This window comes from Nomascus leucogenys, chromosome 5 (genome assembly GCF_006542625.1).
Source record: "Nomascus leucogenys isolate Asia chromosome 5, Asia_NLE_v1, whole genome shotgun sequence".
Lineage (NCBI taxonomy): Eukaryota > Metazoa > Chordata > Mammalia > Primates > Hylobatidae > Nomascus > Nomascus leucogenys.
This window is the reverse complement of record NC_044385.1, coordinates 139358997-139382890: the sequence shown is the minus strand read 5'-3', so window position 1 is coordinate 139382890 and position 23894 is coordinate 139358997. Positions and strand designations below refer to the sequence as shown.

At 47.7% G+C, this 23894-nt stretch overlaps 2 protein-coding genes across 6 annotated transcripts in view; one reads left to right on the top strand and one right to left on the bottom strand.

Annotated features, from left to right (window-relative positions):
* Nucleotides 1–19549, bottom strand: part of CUL4A (cullin 4A) — a 54780-nt gene extending 35231 nt beyond the window's left edge. The window contains exons 1-4 of the mRNA XM_003279760.4: nt 18847–19549; nt 18534–18649; nt 10627–10730; nt 1370–1439 (exon numbers count right to left, since the gene is read on the bottom strand). Coding sequence (XP_003279808.1) covers nt 1370–1439; nt 10627–10730; nt 18534–18649; nt 18847–18994 — 438 coding nt within the window. The 5' untranslated portion in view covers nt 18995–19549. The remainder of the gene's footprint in view (nt 1–1369; nt 1440–10626; nt 10731–18533; nt 18650–18846) is intronic.
* A 358-nt stretch (nt 19550–19907) lies between these two features.
* PCID2 (PCI domain containing 2) overlaps nt 19908–23894 on the top strand; it is a 53826-nt gene continuing 49839 nt past the window's right edge. For all 5 annotated transcript variants that reach the window (XR_004030218.1, XM_030813722.1, XM_030813723.1 and 2 more), the window contains exon 1: nt 19908–20017. Coding sequence is in view for 4 of the 5 variants with exons in the window: in XM_030813722.1 (XP_030669582.1) it covers nt 19982–20017 (36 nt within the window). In the remaining variant the exon portion in view is untranslated. The remainder of the gene's footprint in view (nt 20018–23894) is intronic.

Genomic DNA, 23894 nt, shown 5'->3' with positions numbered 1-23894 from the left:
AGATCAGGCCTTTTAACTCCATGCTAGCTGTCTCAAATCCAACAACTGTTTCCTGTCGGTGGACAGGAAACACGGCCCTCATGTTTGATTTTTTTTTTTCGAAAGTTAATTTTGTCCCCTTGGTATGCGATTTCCATCTCTTTAATGTCGTAAATCTGACTGTAGGAATTTCAACGCACTTAGCCTAAAACGGTATCTTTTTTTTTCTTTTTCTTTTTTTCTTTTTTTTTTTAAAGAGATCCTGTGTTCAGCCAAGGCCTAAAGGATATCTTTTAAATTTGGTCATTTTTTTTTTGAGACGGAGTCTCGCTCTGTCGCCCAGGCTGGAGTGCAGTGGCGCGATGTGCAAGCTCAGTGCAAGCTCTGCCTCCCGGGTTCACACCATTCTCCTGCCTCAGCCTCCCGAGTAGCTGGGACTACAGGCGCCCGCCACCCCACTCGGTTAATTTTTTTTTTTTGGTATTTTCAGTAGAGACGGTGTTTCACTGTGTTAGCCAGGATGGTCTCGATCTCCTGACCTCGTGATCCGCCCGCCTTGGCCTCCCAAAGAGCTGGGATTACAGGCGTGAGCCACCGCGCCTGGCCTAAATTTGGTCATTTTTTGACTGATGTGGTACATCTTACTAGATTAGGGAGATGCACTAAGCTTTTAAAACTTGAGTTCCTGTTACATGATGGGGCTCTTGGATGTGTGTCTCTGACTCTGCGTTGCGAGCAGAGTGAGGGGACGCAGAATGATGCACTGGTCCTGTCCTGTGCTCCTACCATCGAGCCCACTACCTGGCTGGGGAGACTTGTGGACACATCTCACCAAAACCTTCCCAACAGACACTCAGCGAGCTCTAGCAGCTGCCAGGTACCTGGCCCAGAAAAGAAATACACCCATCGTCTCCTACTTATATCATTTAGAAAATGAAAGATTTCAACCTACTTAGGAAAGCTATTAATACGGTCTTTTCTCTCACTTAAGTAATTAACGGCCAGGTCACATTAAAAATGCAGACACGAAGTCAAGTCAAAGCCAAGACATCTACAAAGCCTAAGACGTTGGTTGTGCAGCTGCAGTAAAGACCTGGGATTCAGGCTAGATTTTGAGGAGTAAATTGTGCTTAAATTTAGAGACCCATTCAGGCATCTAAGAATCCTGTCACCACTGCGGACTGTGACTGTGGACCTGAAGGCCAAGAGGGTCAGTGGTGCCCTCCCACAGGAGCTGAGGAGTTCACCTTCCCTGCTTTTCTCATTGTGCTGTTCAACTACAGCACCAAACACAGAATCCTCGACAGAACTTCTATGTCTCAGCTCTCAATCATGTGGGTGAGGGAAGACGGATGAGGTCGTGTTTTGATGAAAAAGTTAACAAGCTTACCATTTGTCTGCAGTGGTCCTGCCAGCATGTGTTAATCTTCTTTAAAAATAAAACACTATCTAGTGAGTCTGTACAGACCTGCTAAGGAAAACTTTAAAAACGCTGGCCAATTTAATTCTTACAATTTTTTTTTTTTTTTGAGATGGAGTCTCACTCTGTCGCCCAGGCTGGAGTGCAGTGGCATGATCTTAGCTCACTGCAGCGCAGCCTCCGCCTCCCAGGTTCAAGCGATTCTCTTGCCTCAGCCTCTTGAATAGCTGGGATTACAGGCGTGCGCCACCACGCCCAGCTAATTTTTTGTATTTTTAGTAGAGACGGGGTTTCACCATGTTGGTCAGGCTGATCTCCAACTCCTGACCTTGTGATCCACTGGCCTCAGCCTCCCAAAGTGCCGGGATTATAGGCATGAGCCACCGTACCCGGCCATTATTACAATTTTAACCCCTTAATTTCAGCTACCTTCTCCACTGAATACTACACACCATTCAGTAATCGGAATACTGAAAGAATATTAGTCGTGAATGTTCATGTCCCCCCAAAATTCATAGGCCGAAACTCTCACTCCACAGTAATGGTGTTAGGAGGCAAGGCCTCTGGGAGGTGATTAGGTCATGAGAGTGGACAAGCCTCAAGAATGGGGTTACAAAAGAGACCCCAGAGAGCTCCCCTGCCTCTTCCACCACATAAGGATGCAGTGAGAAGGTGCTGGCTATGGACCAGGAAGCGGGCCCCACCAGATATGCAATCTGCCAGTGCCTTGACCCTGGACCTCCAGCCTCCAGAGCTGTGAGCAACAGACTCCTGCTGTTGATGAGCCACAGTCTATGGTGTTTTGTCATAGCAGCCCCAGTGGGCTGAGATACACTAGAAGTTCAATCATGAATCTCTGTATCTCATCACCAATGTGCACTCAGCCTGTCTGTGCTGCCTTTCCTTCCCGCGGCCCCGCCTGCCTCTGGCCGCTCACCACTCCCTCTCCAGCCTCCCTTCATCCACTCCTTCCTTCACTGCCAGACACTTTCAAGTCCCTGCAGGCAGAAACACACCCAGGCCATAAGCGCCCTGGGGCTAGGTGGCCGGACAAAAGGCCCCACTTCACCAAGGGCAGACACTGAACATACTCCCACAGGGGGGCTCCTGGAGATGGTGACTGGCCTGGTAAGAGTCACTAGGACTGTTTTTTAAAAATTAAAAGAGACGGCACCTCACTATACTCCTAGGCTGGTCTTGAACACGTGGTCTAAGTAATCCTCCTGTCTCAGTCTCCCAAAGTGCTAGGATTACAGGTGTGAGCCAGGGTGCCCAGCCTGTGGCAAAGTGCAGCTGGACAGGAAAATGGCTCAGGCTTAACTTCCAGCCTCAATGAAAACTAACATGAACTCTCATCCATACACCAAATTAGGAACACTCTTACCTTGACTCTTAGAATGTATATTTTTAGGAAAAAGGCCCAAAAAGTAGTTTAGGACAAAGAACTCAGAATATGGGCTCCGAGAGCAAGTGGTCTGGCATCCCTCAGGTTCATGCAAAGCTGAGAATCAGAAACGACTATAAACTGCCTTATGATTTACGAAACACTCTTCACATCCACTCTCACTGAAAATCTCCCCAACCTCGTGGTGCAGGCATTGTTCCCTTTGTACAGATTCAGAAAATGGCTTGTCAAAGTGGACAGAACATGGACTTCCTACGTTTAACTCTTGATCCACCGCCTGTCAGCAACACGGTACTGGCCAAACCAAGGGACTTCTCTAGGTCTGTTTCTGCTGTGCAGCAGACACTTCACACCTAGAGCCGACGTGAGGTGGTGACAACATCCTCACACACAGAGAGGAGGAAGAACACATCAGTTTAGTAGGATGCACAAATCAGACAAGAGCTGGAGTCTCAGGGTGGCAAAGAGTGACCTGACAAGGAAAGAGTGCCAGGGAGAGTAGGGTGCCAGGCAGAGCGTGAGGAGGAACAAACGGTGCTGAGGACAGCCACGGGGCTCCCGGGGGGTCTGAGTCCTTGTCACACCAGGAAGTGCTGTGACCACAGCTACAGGGGCCTGGCTAAGACAGCTTACTCTATTTTTTCTTGAGGCTTTGCTGAATACTCAGAAAGCACTGCCAGAAAATTAAAAATAGACACTTACAGCAAAGACCTAATGGCTGAATGGTTAACAGGTTCCTCTGGAACTACTCTTTTCAAATTGTTCAAAATTATAATCGCTCATTATATTAGGAATCTACAGAAACAGGATGGACAAAACAAACAAAAAAACCCGTCCCAAGTACATTTGGACAGGCTTCAAGGAACCCCAACAGCCATCCTGCAGCTGACTCCAGGAGCTGAATGAGAGCTGTGGCCTGGACTTCCCAGCAAGTCTCTCTGCTGGCAGGCAGGCCACACCAGCCGAAGGCGGAGCTTTGTTTCCAGATGAGGGTGCACAGATCCTTTAAACTTAATGGGGTTAAACTGACACCAGTTAATCTGACACCATCGGGCAGCTCAGGTGTTGTGAAGATAGAGTTCCACCTGGGGCAGTGTCTTGTTAAGATGGAATAGTCCAACGTAAGGTGTTCATTAAATGAGAAACACTTCCTCTAAAATAGCTCTGTAAAATCAATCTAGATCCTCAATCAATAATTTTTTTGTTATTTCCCACAGAAAAAAGTATAAAATGGTAAGCTAAAATCAGTGTGGCATTTACTAAGTAAGCTCTGGCCTTCTAAACATCAAAATCAATTCCATATTCTAGGATATAACACATAGCCACAATGTTGTGCAAGTAATTCCAGGATGTGAGACACATAGACACTGTGAGTCTGTCAATAGTGTATTCTCGAGATAGGTTCTTCAGCAACCATCCTTCTTCTCAGAAAAGGGCCAATCTTCATTAAAGGATTTATACAGCCTACTGAGATGAGTTAGGCAGGTCTTCAAACAGCAAACAAAATCCAACAGCAGAAATGCTTACACCATAGGAAAAAACCTACCTATCATATCTGTAATTAAAAAGAAAAAGAAAAAGAAGGCAAAAAGACAGTGCTTCTGTTGGGGCAGAAGAAGGATACATACATTTTCTACGCTTGGTTATCTGCTTCTGCAATTCCAGGAACAAGTGGCTCATCTGCTGCCTCTACCCACAGACAGACCGGACAGACTGCGAGAGGACAGACCGCGAGGGGACAGCCCTAGGCCGACCCTCATTCATCCACACAACCCATGAGGGCACGGGTGCTGTTCTGTCTCCTCTGATCTGGCCGAGCACTAACAGGGTTCTCTTGGGCTTTCGTCTCTTCATCTAGAAAATATGATCAATGAAGGTACCTACAGCTCAGGGTGTTGTGAGACAAAGCAATTCATGAATGTGCAGAGCTTGCCCTACTATCAGCAAGTGCTCCGTACATGATATCTGGTCAAGTGAGAACAGACACAAAGTCTTTCTAAGGAAAGACAAAGCCTGCTGTCGCCAGTGCGGATCAAAGGCACACTTAGAGGAAAATGGAGCTTTGCAACTTCCCCAAGAGCCAAGGTTCCCCGCTCACTCCCATGCCCTTCTCTTCTGACCACACGGCTGTCATGGTGTCCACCACTACCTGGCATTCTGTGGCTGACCAGAACTGCAATGCTGTCAAGGTGAACCAGGGGAAGGAAAATGTGAGTTTCATCTTTAATTATCTACAGGTTAGATTCTGAGGACAGTTGGCTTGACTTTTTTTTTTTTTTTTTTGAGACGGAGTCTCGCTCTGTCACCCAGGCTGGAGTGCAGTGGTACAATCTCGGCTCACTGCAAGCTCTGCCTCCCAGGTTCATGCCATTCTCCTGCCTCAGCCTCCCGAGTAGCTGGGACTACAGGTGCCCGCCACCATGCCCGGCTTTTTTTGTATTTTCAGTAGAGACAGGGTTTCCCTGTGTTAGCCAGGATAGTCTTGATCTCCTGACCTCGTGATCTGCCCGCCTCGGCCTCCCAAAGTGCTGGGATTACAGGCGTGAGCCACCGCACTCCGCCGGCTTGACATTTTTGAAGAGCTCCTGGTGCCCATGTAGCCTGGCTGGGTGGCACTGGTCCTGCAGCATGTGGTGCGGGTTCTGCAGCAGCTGCCTGTGGCAGAGCATGTGTATGAGTGCATGGGTACAAATGGCCTTTATTTTGGGGAAGGGACGTCACCAAGAGCAGGTATCAATTTTGAAAGGGACAGCTAAGTGCAGAATTTATCAAACACGTGAGACAAGAAAACAGACATGGTAAACTAAGAAGATGGTAGTGAATGACTCAATTCCACAAAGGCCCTTTTTCTACCTGCGCATCTGATGGGTTTCATCTATAATCTAATATCAGCATACAATCAAAATATAATCAGCACATAACATTACTTAAATCTGGCCGGGCGTGGTGGCTCACGCCTATAATCCCAACACTTTGGGAGGTCGAGGCAGGCAGATAACCCAAGATCGCAAATTCGAGACCAGCCTGACCAACGTGGAGAAACCCCGTTTCTACTAAAAATACAAAATTAGCCAGGCATGGTGGCACATTCCTGTAGTCCCAGCTACTCAGGAGGCTGAGGCAGGAGAATCGCTTGAACCCAGGAGTGGAGGTTGCGGTGAGCCAAGATTGCGCCATTGCACTCTAGCCTGGGCAATTAAGAGCGAAACTCTGTCTCAAAACAACAACAACAAATTACTTAAATCTTAGAAAGCAGAGTTACTTGAAGTACTGGAATATCCCAGAGGCAAAAGAAATCTGAATATGCAGACCTTGGAATACTCCCTGCCACACAGTATCTGAGCATCTGCCATCACATTAACATTTCCCTGTATGAGACTGGGCTGGGTCAGAACTCTCTTCCAGCAAAAACAAGCTTTTTGAGAGCAGGACCCATGCCATTCATGCCTGTCCCTGGTCCCCAACGCACAGTGCTGAGTTGGAGAGAAACACCCCATGTTTACTAGGTTAATGTACGAACGTAGCCTAAAAGCCTTCATCACAGTAACCTGCCACTTCCTGGTCTCATCATCCCTTCAGACTCTACTTACTGGTCACTAAGCTGCTTGCCATATTAAACTCGCCCTTCGAGTCCCACAAGATCACTCTCCAGGTTCTCCTCTCACCTCCCTGACACCAGCCCTCAGCCACCTCCTCTGATGGCTCTGCTCATTTTCTTTTTAGAGATGGGGGTCTTGCTCTGTTGCTCAGGCTGGAGTGCAGTGGCGCAATCTCAGCTCACTGTAGCCTCGACCTCCTGGGCTCAAGCAATCCTCCCACCTCAGCCTCCAGAGTAGCTGGGACCACAGGTGTGAACCACACACCTGGCTAATTGTTGTCTAGGCTGCTCTTGAACTCTTGGGCTCAACCGACCCTCCCAACTTGGCCTCCCAAAATGCAGTGCTAAGGTTAGAGGCGTGAGCCACTGTGTCTGGCCACTCTGCTCATTTTTCCTGGGCATCTCATCCAAGTCTGGAACCACTGGATCTGTGTCTCCAGCCCCAAATGCACAACAGGCATCTCTACCTGAGTGCCTCCTCACCTCCTTCCAAATCAACGTGACCACGACAGACCCTCCCCGCCTCAATCCGTGTCTGGTTCATCCTTCCATAGCAGTCAGATCCTTTCCCTCTGAACCACAAGAGGTTTGCTGGCAGGATGCTGCCATTCCACTCCGTGGTTTTGCTGCCCAGTCAAACCACTGTGGTGTGACCCCTCACACCACAGTGCACACACACAGGCACACTAACTTCTTACCAACATAACCCAGCCATGCTGTGCCTGAACACCTTGGCTCAATCTCCACCTTCAGATAAACCTCAACCTCTTGGTTCAACAAAGGCTCCCCCACAATTCAGCATTCACCTTCCTCTCGTTTTCCCCTTTAGGGATCCTGTCAGTGGTCAACTCTCCCACACCCAGCAGCATACCTGGCTCTTCTGCCCAGTAAACTTCCTCAGCACCAGGGCTGCCCACGCTGCTCCCTGGCCTGTGCCACCCTGGCATCCCACAGCGCCTGCCACTTCCTCATCCATCCTTTAGGACATGGCCCAGACATCGCTTCACCCTTGCAATGCTCCCCTACACAGGCAGGCTGGCTGCTCTTTCTTTAGGTCCCAGGAGCTTATCTGAACCTTTGAAAACCCTTATCACAGGCCAGGTGTGGTGGCTCACGCCTGTAATCCCAGCACTTTGGGAGGCTGAGGCAGGCAGATCATGAGGTCAGGAGTTCGAGACCAGCCTAGCCAACATGGTGAAATCCCGTCTCAAAAATTAGCCAGGTGTGGTGGTGGGCGCCTGTAATCCCAGCTACTGGAAAGGCCAAGCAAGGCAGGAGAATGGCTTGAACCCAGGAGGGACAGGTGCAGTGAGCCAAGATCGTGCCGCTGCACTCCAGCCTGGGTGACAGAGCAAGACTCCGTCTCACACACACAAAAAATAAATAAATAAAAACCACAAAAAAACAAACAAAAAAAACCCTTATCACAGCACAGCATAAATGCTTATCTTGATGCTTCTGCCACCGCCATTCGGGTTTAAGCTCCAAAGTGACAGAATCCCATTCTGCTCAGATTTATTTTCCCAGGGCCTGGATTATACCTAGCACATGACAGATACTTAAAAACATGTGCCGACCCAATGGAAGGCTGTGGTGTGCTGGTCTATATGTAAACTTATCTCATCATTCTGCCAGAGTGACCTCCATGAACAATCTAATTCTGGTTTCTTGCTTAAAAAACCTGTGAAGACTGGGATACTCACAGACTGAAGTCTAACTCCTTGATAGTATCCACAAAGATTCAAATTCAATCTACAACTCAGCATCACAGCCTAAGGGCCACCAGGTCTCTGGAGTTCTAGTTGTGCCCGCTGCTCGGGGTTTCCAGAGCACCCTCCACGCTCTGCTTCTGGTGCCACATCCACAGGAGGGCGCATCCTCCCCATCCTTCAGGAGGGTCTCCTCTGGGAGGCTCTGCCCCAGATGCTTCACATGCCACCATTCCTGGCCTGACTCGCAGTTCTCAACTCAAGATCTTGTCTCATGACTAATAAGGGCATTTAATATGGTAATGTTTTCTTCTTTCGCCTTTAATGAACCAAATGATAATTTTTGTAATCACAGTTTTGCCACCGCACCAGGGAAATACAGTAATTCCCCTGCCTCTCACATAGGCTTGCGACTTCTTGGAGGGTAGAAATCAGGCATGGGGGTCACTTTCCATTTTGCGGTGCCAGTGCAGTAGGTAGAAAGCAAGTGCTTGTGCAGTGAGTGAACTGATGGCACATTAGTCAACCCACAGAGTAGGAGTAACTGGCAGAAGATTCATTTGATCAGGTAATCAAATAGTAGTTTTCAAGTAAATTGGGACAGCAACTAGAGTAGGAACAATTATCGCCTACTGACTCTCACAAATGCCTAAGTCTTTTTTTTTTTTTTGAGACAGAGTCTTGCTCTGTCCCCCAGGCTGGAGTGCAGTGGCGCGATCTCAGCTCACTGCAAGCTCCGCCTCCCGGGTTCACGCCATTCTCCTGCCTCAGCCTCCCGAGTCACTGGGACTACAGGCGCCCACCACGCCCGGCTAATTTTTTGTATTTTTAGTAGAGACGGGGTTTCACTGTGTTAGCCAGGATGGTCTCCATCTCCTGACCTCGTGATCCGCCCGCCTCGGCCTCCCAAAGTGCTGGGATTACAGGCTTGAGCCACCGCGCCTGGCATGCCTATGTCTTTGGGAGAAGGCTTGGGCATCTACCAAAGACTTCCCCCAAGCCTAGGAGTCAGGCCACTTTTTGGATGGAAACATCTGGAACACGGAACATGGGTTCCTGGAAGCGCACTGCTGAGCTGTGGCACTGGGGTGGGGCCGGCTTCTGTGAGCCCTCACAGGTGCCTCCTGAGATAAGGTGCACTTTGGCCACGTTCCAAAAGGTTGTGTGTGGTCACAGATCTCTTGAATAACCTCATGATCTTTAGGAAAGGGCTTTGCTGGAAAACACTGCAGAGGCGTATTTACAGAAGCCAGCACAGCAGAGCTGCAACTGACCTCACTCACCATCTGTGGGGGGTGCTGTGGAGATTGTCTAAACAGAGACCTCTCGCCCTGCATTTCAGCTTCCCTGTCACGTGCTTCAACTTCAGCAACACCGACTGCTGCAGATTCCCTGAGGGGCCTTCCAATGAACTCAGAATGGTTTAGTTTCCCAAGATCAGGGAGATGGGGGAGCAGAAGTTTCCTCGAACTAGAACACTTAGAAATAAGCAAACACGAACCACCCAATTTTACACATGAAGAAACGGAGGCCTAAAAAAGTACAGCCACAAGTAGATTTTCTGCAATTATAAACTCTACTTTCTAATTCCTACCCAATGAGACACATGGACAGCTACAGTAATGGGAGGAGGCTGGGGAATGAGATTGAGTCCAGATTAAAGGATTTTCTATAGGATGCCAAGGAGCCCAGAGACTCCCCTGTAGACGTCTGAGTCACAGCTGGTGTGGCAGCAGAATTCCGAGATGCTCCTGCCCTGTCCCCACGTGCAGGATGCCTCACACGCAACTGTGAACGAGGCTGTGAATACGAAGGGTCATCATTCCTTGACTGGGTTACGGGTTACATCATATAAGGCCCTATCTCAGCAGGTCAGACAGGCAGATTCTCCTGCTGGTCTAGAAGCAGAAAAGAGTCGTGCTGTGAGAGGAGAGGCAAGGACCTGTGCATGTGGAGCTGAGAGTGACACCGAGCAACACAGGACAGAAGGCAGGGCCCTCGGTCCCACTACCACAGGAACTGGCTTCTGCCGACTGCCTGCCCATGCTAGCAAAGACCTCAGGTGAGGCCCCAACCTGGCTGACACCTTGACTTTGCCCGTGAGACTGAGCACAGGATCCACTGAATCCTGCCTGGCCTCCTGACAGACACAACTGTGAGCTGATAGGTGGGTGTCTCCATAAGTCGCCAAGTTGATGGGACTTTGTTGCCTATCACAGAAAGCCAACGCAGATGGTGTTTATTAGAATAAAGGATACTCAAACTTTAAGACATTTTTCAGAACATTTCCTAAATACTTCAACCATACCCAATAAATGAACATGGTCTCCCTTTAATTCAGATCAGCAAAATAATTTAAATGGTAAACTTTGCTTACAAACCTACCAAATAAAAAAGAACTTTAAAAGCTGTGGTTTTAATATTAAGGATACTCATTAGTTCTTTATCATAATAATGTTCAGTTTTAAAAGACTTAGATAATGAATAGAAACTTTATGAACCAAAAAAAGGATATTCTCTAAACGGAAGGATCTGTGCCTGGACGTGGTCTTCACAGGCCTGACGCAGCTGCTTGTAGAGCATTGGGGAGACTTTGTGAGAACAGAGATTTTCCACAGCCTGCAAACAAAAAGGGTACATCAATTCTTCAGTATGAACAACAGATTGATTCATAAAAAACCTTATTGTTAATATAGCTGTAATCATAACAAAAAGGCACCCCACACCCTTCCCCAGTACTTCGGGAATCTACAAATAAATTATTTATTATGGCTAAGTTTAGGGCACTTCTTGTTGGAACACTGCAGTCCAGTCACAGGTGGCATGGGGGTAGAGGTAACAATAGTTAATGTGGGCACATTGCACCTGCCGGACCTCGGGTCCCAGGCGGCTGGCCTGCCCACTCCTGAGCATCTATGGTGCCCAGTCACTAGGGACTTCTCAACAGGTTTGATCCTCACAGGCCTGTTTCTGGGTGCTCCGATTCCTCAGTCTGAGGTGGGGGTCACGGGAGTGTGTGTGTGTTTAAGTTCACCCTGATGATTACAAAGTGAAATCAGGGCTAGAGAACCAAGAAAATCTTTTCCCTCAGTGACCACCTTCCCATCAGGAAGAACAACAGGCTGGGCCTTCCCCTCACACTCCCCAGGGCAGTGATTCAGTCCAAACTGAGCTTTTTCTGGGTGACACAGGCCAGACTGTATGGTTTCCTATTTATTTTTCTGCAGCCTAGATGTGTAATTCACTTCAGTTTGTTTAATTAAGAAACTTTTTTTTTTTTCTGTGAACATTCCTAGCACAAGAAGAAATCTTTTTTTTTTTTTTTTTTTTTTTTTTTTTTGAGTTGGAGTCTTGCTCTGTTGCCCAGGCTGGAGTGCAATGGCAGGATCTTCGCTCACTGCAACATCCACCTCCTGGGTTCAAGCGATTCTCCTGCCTCAGCCTCATGAGTAGCTGGGATTATAGGCACCTGCCACCATGCCCAGGTAATTTTTGTATTTTCAGTAGAGGAGGAGTTTCGCCATGTTGGCCAGGCCGGTCTCAAACGCCTGACCTTAGGTGATTTGCCCGCCTTGGCCTCCCACAGTGCTGGGATTACAGGCATGAGCCACCGTGCCCAGCTGACACCATTTTTTGAGGCAGAAAATTTTTTCTCACAATATTTTTACCCACCTCAAAGAAACAATGCTTGTACATTCTTATCAGTTCTAATAAAATTTCCTTTCCAATCTTAGGTACAAAAACTTAAACTCATTCAATTCCAATATGAAATATTATAAACAGAACTATGGTTTTCCTAACAAGTTTTGAACCAATAAGGGTTTGAAAAATGTGGGAATACACAGAATAAAAACACTTTAGATAAATAATCTGAATTTAATTAGGATACAATATACCCCTAGGAAAAAAGGTAAAGTTATAAAGCTATTCATTTTACTAATACTTACAAGTATTAATAATTCCAATACTAAACATCGGACAGCTGCTACATATTAACCAAAGTTAAATACATACAGTAATTACTACCATATAAAATACATGCATATTTACAAAGATCAAAAGAGGATGTAGAATAATTATAATCCTGTTTTTAATTACAATCCTGTTTTCTAGCAAGCTTATCATCAGTATAATAACAAAGAAATTCAAACTTTCCCCCTACATTTTGTCTTACTATAGAGATAGGGAATTCCTACCCACATTCTGTATTGACTTCAACTCCTTTCTCAAACTCTTCAATTCCATCCCTTTGAATTCCATATCTTCATGTTTTGGTCAAAGATCTGCCATCGTTTTGTCTCCTCAAACAACCAAGAGAACTTTACGACAAAGGTTTTGCTCCAGTAGTTAAACAGTGAATCCCACAAACATAATTATTACAAAGTAAGTTTCTTATATATAAGAAAATGTATTTTCTTCAGCAAAAATCAACAGTAACTTAGGACCATTTTCTGGACATTTTAATTCCTAGACCAAGAACCAATATCCTTAAAACCATCTTTTCCTGGTTGTGGCAAAGGACTAAATATTTTATAACCCACTCTGCCTCCTATGTGTCCTATTTGGTGCACATTTACTACTCATATGAGTCATATTGCAATTTACTTTGTTTTTAAAATTAAGAATTTAGGAACCTCTCAAAACAAGTGGCAAGCCCTGGGTAACCCGGGTTTGCTGTAGGTGCTGAGTCAGGACTCCCGGCTTCATATTACAGGCACTCATCACTGGAAAGGCGACAGCCTTTGTTTCTCCCCGCCCTGCCAACTCCTTGTGGCAGGAATATACTGGAAGACTTTTTTGTGCTGTTATAGAAGCAGCACAACACAGGAGTTGCCCCTCCCCAGAATGGATTTTTGACATTCAATCATACTTTGAGATTTAGAAATACCCTCTCTGGATGCATAAAGCAACTAATCAGATGGTACTGTGTGCTTCATGTTGGTGCACTCAGGCCATTAGTATTTTAAAGATTCACCCCAGAGAAAAGGAATGTAATCCAATGATCGGAGGTGGAGAAGTATCATTTGCATTCTACTCCTATTAGTATCAAGATGCTTTCCTTGTATCAACAGCCAAGTGAGGAAACTTGGTGTATATCTTCACCCAGCACTGTCTCTTCTCACATCACAGCTACTTCCTAACCAGCAGGTTCATCAAATGATTGTCTGTATTAGCTCAACAGACACGTGTGTGAATGTCAAATACATGTCTATTTATAGTGTCAAAGCATTGCCTGGAGTGAACTCACTGCTACTTAAACAAAATGCTCACTGTGGATAAGGGCAATCCCTGCTCTCAGATGTGGAAGACAGAACAAGAAGTCCACGGAGCTGTGGGACATGACCTCCATAGTCACACAGAGACCTCCACAGCCACACGGGACGCGACCTCCATAGTCACACAGCGACCTCCACAGCCACATGGACGAGACCTCCACAGTCACACAGCGACCTCCACAGCCACATGGACGAGACCTCCACAGTCACACAGCGACCTCCACAGCCACATGGACGAGACCTCCACAGTCACACAGCGACCTCCACAGCCACATGGACGAGACCTCCACAGTCACACAGGACCTCCACATGGACGAGACCTCCACAGTCACACAGCGACCTCCACAGCCACATGGACGAGACCTCCACAGTCACACAGCGACCTCCACAGCCACATGGATGAGACCTCCATAGTCACATAGCTACCTCCAGAGTCATATAGCGACCTTCACAGCCACACAGGATGAGACCTGTGTAGCTGTGGAGGTCCCATCCCTATGCTGGGCCTGCAGCTTGGGTGTGAGGGAAGGACACCACCTAATACAAAGGACTAACCGCTCCCTTTCACTGACCATTATCACCTGGTATCAACATGTCACAGAGACAACTACTCTGTGACTCGAGAAAGACAGCCTGGCTTTCCTCAGAACTTGTATGTCAGCCAGGTGCAGTGGCTCAACGCTTGGAATCTCAGCACTTTGGGAGGCCAAGGCAGGAGGATTGCTTGAGTCCAGGAATTCCCAAGGAGCCTGGACAACATAGGGAGGCCACACCTCTCTCTTTTTTTTAAAGGCCTGAGAGGTTTTTGTGCAACAACAAAAAAAACAGTTCCAAATCAAAACACAGCCTTTCTCTGAAACCTTTCTAGAAACGCAGTCTTCAGTTTTCTGTTGTCTCATTTAGCAACAAGCAGGACTAAAACATAGAGACACAAGACACAAGATGCACTTTCTTCAGGGAGTTAGTTATTACAGACCGAAATTCAGGTCGTTAAATGGAAAAGATCCATGCCTTCACAACATTCTCCTCTACACATTACAGGAGAAAAACGATAAAAACAAAGTAACAAACAGAGAAACAATAGGCCAGCTGAGGCCCACACAGTGTAAGTGACAGGACTCCTAAGGTGTTTCGAGGTAGAGGGAGATTGAGCAAAACCAAAAACCAAACACGAAAGCAAACCTTTCAAACTTGGGTGAGAATTGGTCCTTTCACATAAGATTCTTTGGCAAAATATACACCACCCCACCTATACAAAAACTTAACTTTATTTTGAAACACCAAGTCAAATGTATTGCCTGCTTGATCAGACATCAGTAATTTCACATTTGCTTTTCTTAGATTTCTATCCCACTTGCTTCCAATAGATCTGAGGCAGCTCATGCTTCAGACTCTGTGAGAGGCCAGAAGCCCACCTGTGCGTGGAGAGATGACCACAAGTAAGTGAATCAATTGATTCCACATGTCCCCTGGTGGGGCAGCACCTCCAGAGATGCCCCTGGAACTTGCGATGTCTCATTCCAAGGAGGAACCAGTGACTGTCAGTTTGGGGTAAGCACTCCTAGATCTCAGGGTTTCAAGACAGACACCTAAGGCACCTGCAAACATTGTTCATAATATCTACAGTGATCGTTTTATAAGACATCACTGTGTACAAGGTGTTGCAAAGTAATTCCGCCATTTTAAGTAAAAATAATGAGGCAGCAGATATCAGACAGCCAAATCTCCAGGAGAAAAGTAGTGAGAACCTTTAGCTGTAAGGTATCATCTTTTATTAAACCAAAGACCTCTGAGAGTTCAGGTGGGACTCTTGTTTCTAGTCAAGGCACAGTACAAGAACTGTATTAACTTTCTGCCTGAAATAACCACAAAATCAGACAAAATATACGAAGCAACAGTTTTCGAAGCACTGAGTACTGGGCTACGAAAGACAGTGAATCTCAGAAAGATGGGAGACAAACAGGCCCCAGCTGTTCAGCTTCCTGCGTGAAGAGCTTCCAGGTTGTTGTGTGGGGGCCCTGAGTCAGTAGCTGAGACTGCAGGCGTGCAACACCCCACAAGGCTAATTTTTAAATTTTTTGTAGAGATGGGGTTTCACCATGTTGCCTAGGCTGGTCTTGAACTCCTGGGCTCAAGCCATCAGGCCACCTCAGCCCCCCAAAGTGCTGCGATTACAGGTGTTAGCCACTGAGCCCAGCCTCTCAATACTGTTAATTTAATTCTCCTACATTGATCTATAGATTCTATATACCATCAATCAAAATCTTAGCACACATTCTTATACAAATTGGCCAATTCTAAAATTCACATGGAAACACAAGGGACCAAGAATAGGCAGAAACCTGTCCAAATGTATGAAGCTGGGGGGCCAACACACCCCGATTTCACAACTCACTCCACCTACTCCTACATGGTTTTTGACAAAGGAGCAAAGGCAGTCAGTAGGGGAAAAGAGACTGAACAACTGGACATTTGCAGGGAAAACACTGACTCTAGACGTTTTTCTTTGTTGTTGTTTTTTTTTTTTTTGAGATGGCATCTCACTGTTGCTCAGGCTGGAGTGCAGTGGCACAACCTCGGCTCACTGCAACCTCCGCCTCCCGGGTTCAAGCGATTCTCTGGCCTCAGCCTCCCAAGTAGCTGGGATTACAGATGCCTGCCACCACGCCCGGCTAATTTTTTGTACTTTTAGTAGAGATAGGGTTTCACCATGTTGGCCAGGCTCGTCTCAAACTCCTGACTACTCAGGCGATCCACCCACCTTGGCCTCCCAAAGTGCTGGGATTACAGGCATGAGCCACTGCACCCGGCTCTGACTCTAGATTTGTATTTCACAATACATACAAAAATTCACTCTACATAGATCGTAGACCTAGATGTAAAACCTAAAACTCTAAAATGTCTGGAAGAAAATATAAGAGAAAACTTTGTGACCTCAGATTAGGCAAGATTTCTTGGATACTAAAAGCACAATCCATAGAAGAACAAACTGATACATGTGACTTGAAAACTTAAAATGATTACTCTTCAAATGGCACAGTTAAGAGAATCAAAAGACAAGTTGAAGACTAGGCAGAAAGTATTTGCAAGGCGAATATCTGATATAGGACTTGTATCCAGAATACACAATAAACTCAAATACTCAATAATAAGAAAATAACCAACCCAATAAAAATGAGCAAAATATTTAAATAGACACTTTGTCAAAGAAGATACATAGAATGGCAAGTAAATACAAAGATGCTTAGCATCAGAGGGACATGCAGACTAAAATCACAATGATACTCCACCACACACCCACTAGCACAGCTAAAATTACAGACTGAGGACACCACACGCTGGTGGCGGAGTGGAACTGGAACTCCCATACACTGCTGGGAGAGACGCAAAAGGGGCAGCCGCTTGCAAAAACAAGAAATTTCGTACAAAGGTAAACATACATTTTCCATATGACCCTGAGAACTTACTGCTAGATAAAGAAGCAAGCAGAACTTACCTGAGAGGAATAAGAATATATGTCCAAACAAAGGGTTATTCACAAATGTTTACAGCAGCTTTATTTAAAACAACCCAAGGCCGGGCGCGGTGGCTCATGCTGGTAATCCCAGCACTTTGAGAGACCGAGGCAGGTGGATCACCTGAGGTCAGGAGTTTGAGACCAGCCTGCCCAGCATGGTGAAACCCCGTCTCTACTAAAAATACAAAAATTAGCCAGCCGTGGTGGTGGGTGCCTGTAATCCCAGCTACTCGGGAGGCTGAGGCAGGAGAATCGCTTGAACCTGCGAGGTGGAGGTTGCTGTGAGCCGAGATCGTGCCACTACACTCCAGCCTGGACACAAGAGTGAAACTCCATCTCAAAGAACAAACAAAAAACCCCAAACATGGACACCCAAACGTCCATTAACTGGTGAATGGATAAAACAACTGCGGTATACCCATTCTACTAGGTAATAAATTACAATCACACTGCGCGTGCATGAATCTCAAAAGCACTGTCCTAAGTGAAAGCCAGATACAAAAGACTACGAAATAAATACATGACTGCATTTAGATAAGGTTCTAGAAATCACAAAATATAGTGACAGAAAACAAATGGGGGATCGCCAAGGGCTAGGAGTCAGGGGAGAGGGCTGACCGCAAAAGTGGTCATGGCAATTTCGGGGGTGGTAGCAATATTCTACCATTCTACCAAGAAAGATTCTATCTTGACCGTGGTGCCGGTTACATAACTGTATGTATCTGTTAAAACTTCTTGAAGTGCACGTTATATGTAGACTATATCTCAAAGCTGGTAAGAAAATATAATCTACTTACACTTCAGACAAGAATGGATGTATGTACACCAAACTGTCAACAGTAGTTTTCTTTGGGTGGTAGGAGTATAGGTGATTGAAGTCTTCTTTTTTATATTTTTTATAATTTCTACAATGCAGTCACTTGCATATCCAGAAAAATTTTTTTTAATTCAAGCCTTTTAATACAAATAATTGTATAACACATCGTGACCTAAAATATAGATATTAAACTACTTAACGTTGTTTTACAAAAAGAAGACGCCAGAAAAAAAGTCCGCTTATAAACAAAATATCCAAATATGGTAAAATGTACTTTGAGCCATTTTTTGTTACTTTAGAAATGGAACACCATCAATCTGTTTGAATATCTTAAAGGCAACCACTAATCACAAAACACAACAGAGAAAAAAACCACTTTTTTTGAATTTTGAATTTTTTCAAAATCTGTTTGAATATCTTAAAGGCAATCATTAATCACAAAACACAACAGAGGAAAGACCCTCATTACTGTGGCAAGTGACACAGTAATGAGTTTTATATATAACGAGAAAATAATTTGCTGTATACTTGCAAAATGAGTCACGTGGGTCCTAGAAACACACCTCCTTCTCTTCTGTAATGGGATAACTTTAAATATCGTTCTAAGCAGCTTACGCCTGAAAACAAAAATTCCACCACGGCAATAAACAAAACCACTTGTTGCCTCTGGGGCTCCCGGCCCTGCAGTGGAGGCAAACGCCCTGCCTTTCCGCTCCCCGGCGAGAGCCTGTGAGGCACCCGGAGCCGCTGCCCGGCCGCGTCTGCGTCACGCGGGGCAGCAGCGGCGCCCCCAGCCCCGGCCGCCGTCTCACCTGGTAGAGCTCCTCGAGGTTGTACCTGATGGAGGTGCTGCTCTGCACGGCCCGCACCGCCTCGTGCAGCTTCCGCCACGTGTCCTGCGTGTAGTTGTCGGGCAGCCGGGGTCTGTCTGCAGGGCGGAGGGAGAGCGGGAGGCTCAGGGCGCGCCGCGAAGCGCCCCGCGTAGCCACCCCCGACCCGGCCGGCGCCCCGGCGCCCCCGCTCCCGGGGCCCGCACGGATCTCGGGGCCTTCCCCCCAAGTCGGGCGGGGTCTCGTGGGGTCCCCGCCGGGGTCGCCTGGCCCTCGACCCGGCCGCCGCACCCACCTCGGAAGTTCTTGATGACCAGCTTCTTGGAGCCGCCCGCGCCCCCCGGCTTGGCAGGCGCGGCGGCCAGGGCCGCGGGCTTGGTGAGGCCGTTGGTGCGGCCCACGAGCGCCGAGAAGCTGCCCTTCCGCGGGGCCTCGTCCGCCATGGCTGGGCCGGAACCGCCGCGCCCCGCCCCGAGCGCCGCCGCCCGCCCAGCTCCGCTCCGCCCGCCCCGGTCCGCGCGGCCTCCGCCCGGTCCTCCTCGCGCGCCCCGCCCCGCCCGCGTGCCCGAGCCCAACCGCCGCCGCGTCCGGCTACTCCTGAGGGCTTAGGAACGCGCGCCGGGAACCCCTCCTGAGGGATCGGACACCCCCTAAGAGATTCGGACACCCCCTCCTGGCTCGAGGGCGCCCGCCGGGACCCCCGTCCTGAGGGATCGGGACCCTCACCCCCGGCTCGGGGGGGCGCACCGAGACCTGCCCCCAGGGCTCCGGGCCCCCACCTCCTGGCTCGGGGATGCGTGCCGGGGGCACCCCTCCTGAGGGGATCGGGAGCCGGGACCCCCTCCTGAGGGCCCCGGGGCGCGCGCCTCCTGAGGGCTCGGCACCCCCACGCCGGGCGTGAGACCACCTCGAGGGCTCAGGGGTGCGCGCCGGGACGTGCCCTAACTCCTGAAGGCTCGGGAGCGCGCAGCGGAGGCACCTTATGAGAGCTCGGGAGCGCGCGCCATGTCCCTCCCCCTACCCCTGCTCGGGCGCGCGCGCCCCGAGGCCCTGGCCCAGCCGGGCGCGGAGCGTCCTCCGCGGCCTCGTTTTCACAAGGGGCAGACGAAGAGTCAGCGCAGCGAAAGGCAGTTTAGCCGTGGGGCTGTCCTCGCCACTGGACCCCAAACCCCTCAGCCCGGGCGGGCCCGAACACACAATCAGAGCCGCTGGCGTCCCGGCTGAGAGGACGGGGCCCCGGCAGAAAGACCCCGGGTCCCCTCAGCCCGAGCGCGTAGCCGAGCCGGTCCCCGGGTTCTCCCTCCGGAACCAGCCTGCACACCGGCGGCGGGGCCGGGGGCGCCAGGACCGAGACGGACCAAGGGCCGGAAGTGACGCCGCTGGCCCACTTGAGGCGTAGGGGGTGGCGCTCTCCGTTCGGCCGCGCTCCCATGGCGCACATTACCATTAACCAGTACCTGCAGCAGGTGGGTCCTAGCCGGGGAGCGCGCCGGCGTGGGTGGCCCTCGGCGTGTTCCGTGTGTCCCCTCCTGCCTTGGACCCTCAGGCCTTTTCCTTTCCCACCTCGCCACCCTTTCTCCGTCCGGGTCCCCGGCGGGCAGCCGCGCGAGCCGACTGAAAGGCCGAACAGCGGCGGCCGGGACTCGGGAAGGCGGCCCGAGGTCTCCCCTGCAGGGCCGCCGTGGGGGCCGGGCGGTGTCCGTGGATCGCGGAGTCGTCGCGGCGTAAGTAGACGCGGGGGTCGCAGGTCGCTGCCCTCACTTGCTGGCGTGTGTGGCTGCGCTCCCAGCGGGTCGGACGGGCCTGCGGGCCACGCCGAGGGCCCGGTGTGGCCGGTGCTGTGTCGGATGGACGCTGCTTCCCAGCAGGATGCGGGATGAAATCGAGGACTCCAGGAGGCTATGGAGGGGTAAGCACGAGGCTGTGGCCGTGCTGCAGGCCGGCCTCGTGCCCCTCGTCCTCGCTGTCGTTTAACGCCCTTCACTCTCCGAGCACAATGCACACTTCATATCGCTCGGTACATGCGTCTGACGGATGTTGTTCAACAGCTTATAAAGTAGCAGAAGCACAGTTAAAACATGGGCACTTGTAAAGATTCAAAGCGCATATTCTTTCCGCTAAACTATGCCTGTCTTCAGAACCAGCACTGTGGTAACAGGGATAGGAAATATAGAGAATGGATTTTTAAAATATTTGAAGGAAACATTACCAGGACGTGGTGAATAAGAATGGGTGGGCTGAGGGACACGGAGGAGTTAAGAATGATTCCCAGGTTTGTAATCTGGGAAAAAGATGAATAGAGTGGATTTGGAGGGAGAAATAAATTAAGTTTTGGGCATGTTGAGTTTGAGATGTCTGTTGACAACTAGGTAAAGATGCATACTTGATAGCTGAAAAGTCTGACATGATTGGGCCCAGCAGTTGCTTGGTTAATTGAGAAAACTGGTTAAAACAGGAATCACGAAAAAATGGATGTATGCTTTTAACTTAAAACATGAAAGTATACATTCACTTGCCAGTTTTTTTTTTTTTTAAACCACTTACCTCAAGTTGTGTACTTGCCAGCCTTTCGATGTAAGCCCAAGGCCTTTTCTTTAGGCTATGTCTGTTTTGGCCTAATCTGCAGAGTTAATATTTTCCAGTATAAGTTTATTTAAAGTTAAACAAGGATATAGGCATTTAAGAACCAATTTGATACGATTATCTTTAGAATTTTCTTAATCTTTTACAATTTTTCCCCCACACCTAATTATTTTTTTAAGAAACTCAAGTGAGCCTTTTAAAAACATGCAACTTAGCTTATAGAGAAACAACTGCTTCCTTTTGCATTCATATTTCATTGATGAGCTTAAAAGTACATAACTACCGTAACAAGTTCGGGTAGCAAAAATAGATTTGAGAACAGACACATCTGGATATGAGAACACATACAACTTAGCTGGCAAAAGCTTGCGATGTATTAGAGTGAAGCCTACTTGCTGAAAGTCCTCATCATGCCTTGGGCATCAGCTCGTGTATTTCAGGGAGTGTTTGGAGAGAGTCATTATTCCAATTCAAGTCAGTTAAAGTGAGACTGGTAAGCAAGCTTCTACTCGTGTGTAAACTGAAGTTTAAACAGACAGATTTGGGTTAAGATACAAATCTGAGACTCCTTGGTATTCACATGATGGGAAAGACTGAGAAGGGAAGGGGTGACCCAGGGAGCAAGTAGAGAGTAGACAGGGGCTGGGCCCAGGATGGACCTCTATGGAGATGTGCATGCCTACATCTCCACAAAGGGCAGTGTAGCCACTAAGGTGAGACAGCAAAAAGTCCACTTCCTCCTAATTTTGATGGATAAAAATATTTCTGGTTGGACTGGCGTGTTACCTAAGTTTTATGTATTAACAGATTGTTGAATATTTAAAAAAAAGGAGGTGCCTCTTTGATACAGAACGGCAACCGGTTGTACACGGTAACACAGCACGTTTGATTTGTTGTATAGGAACGTAGGTGCCAATGTAATTGTATCTCTTTGGGAATAAAACGATCATTTGCACATTCATCAAAGCTAGGAAGTTGGGGGAAATCATTGACTCCTCCTTTAGTCTCAGCAAATAGTCCTTTACCTAATTGGATGTATCTCCAAAGTCTCTCAGATCCATCCCTTCTTTATCTGTTGCCACAGGCTCCCCAGCCAGGACCCACCTGCTGCAGGTACTGGTTGATGGTTTCCTTTACTTTGCCCTTTCCAAGTGAAACACAGCACAGAGAGCATAGACTTTAAAGACAATAAGACTTCAGCCCAAATCCTGGCATTTTTACGAATTCTGGGACCATGACAAGTTATCTAACTTCTGTGACTCTCCATCTCTAAACAGGCTTCACATAAGTTGTGAGAATTAAAAAGAGCATGAATACACAGTAAATGCATTTACTTAGTAAATGATAGTTCTGGTATTTTATTGAAGAAGAGTTGAGCATCTGCCTCTGTTACTAAAACTTCATTGACTCTCTGTTTCCTCCAGGGAAAGTTCCAAATGCTTTAGCACATCATCTGGTCCATGTTTACCTGTTAACTTGGCATCACCAGTCTGAGGGTTTATTTCACTCGTGCTGAATGTACCATTGCCCCCACCGAAGTACTCATAACTTAAAATGTACCATTTAACCATTTTAAAGTACACAAGTACATTCACAATATTGCACAACCATCACTATTATCCAGAATTTTTTTGTCACCCCAAATAGAAACGTCATAAGCATTAAGCAGTCACTCCCTGTTCCTCCCTCCCGAGCCCCTGTCAACCGCTAAATCTACTTTCTGTCTGGATGGATTTGCTGATTCTGGTGATTTCAGTATGTGCCTTTTGTGTGTCTTTTCCTTACATAATGTTTTCAGGGTTCATCTATGTTGGAACATGTGTCAGTGTGTCGTTCTTTTTTATGGCTAATGATATTCCATTGTATGGAGTATTTTGTTTATCCGTTCATCAGTTGATGGACCACTTCGGTTGTTTCCTCTTTTTGGCTATTGTGCTGCTGCTGTGAACATTCATGCGCACGTTTTGTGTTCTTTTTGGCATATACCTAAGAGTGGAATTGCTGAGTCATATGGTAATTCTGTGTTTAACTTGTTAAAGAAATGCCAAAGCAGCTAGCTGCATCATTTTACATTTTCGCCAGCAATGTATGAGGGTTGCAATTTCTTCACTTCGTTGTCAACAATTGTTTTTTTCCATTCTTTTTATTATGGCCATCCTGCTGGGTGCGGAGTGGTATCTTCTTGTGGCAACCCATGATCTTTCTTGTCCCAAAGATTTTCTTCATTATGTTCCTTTTGCCAGGAACACCTCTCCTTTTTACAGGTGTAGTGAACACCTTTATTTAGGGAATCAGCTTTGAGTTAGATACTTTACTCCTTAATCTTCAATAGTTCTTCATATTGTCTTTCAAGAGTTTATGGAATTGGAAAGTTTGACTATTCAGAAGTGACTTCAGAGGTTCATGACCTGTAATGATTTTGAATTTTTAAAAGAGTTATGAGTTCCAAGAGTAGATAATGCCTTCTGTGGACCAGACTGGAGGGCGTGAGGGGCATGCAGCAGCCACAAGAAAGTCTTCCTGGGGCCAGAGCCAGGGAGCATCCCCTGGTGAGCCAGGCCTGGGGGTGCTGCTCAGAAGGTGCTAACTTGGAGTCTGGTTGTGTGGTCCCGTTGAGGGCTGAAGGCTCTGCAGCATGAGCTGTTAAGAGTTGGCCAGGTGGCTGGGCTGCTAGGGGTCCTGTGTCCACTGCGGCGCCAGTCGCACCTTTAGGGCTTGCTGGTACTGTCCGTTGCCATCCCTGCTTTTCCTCTTCACATC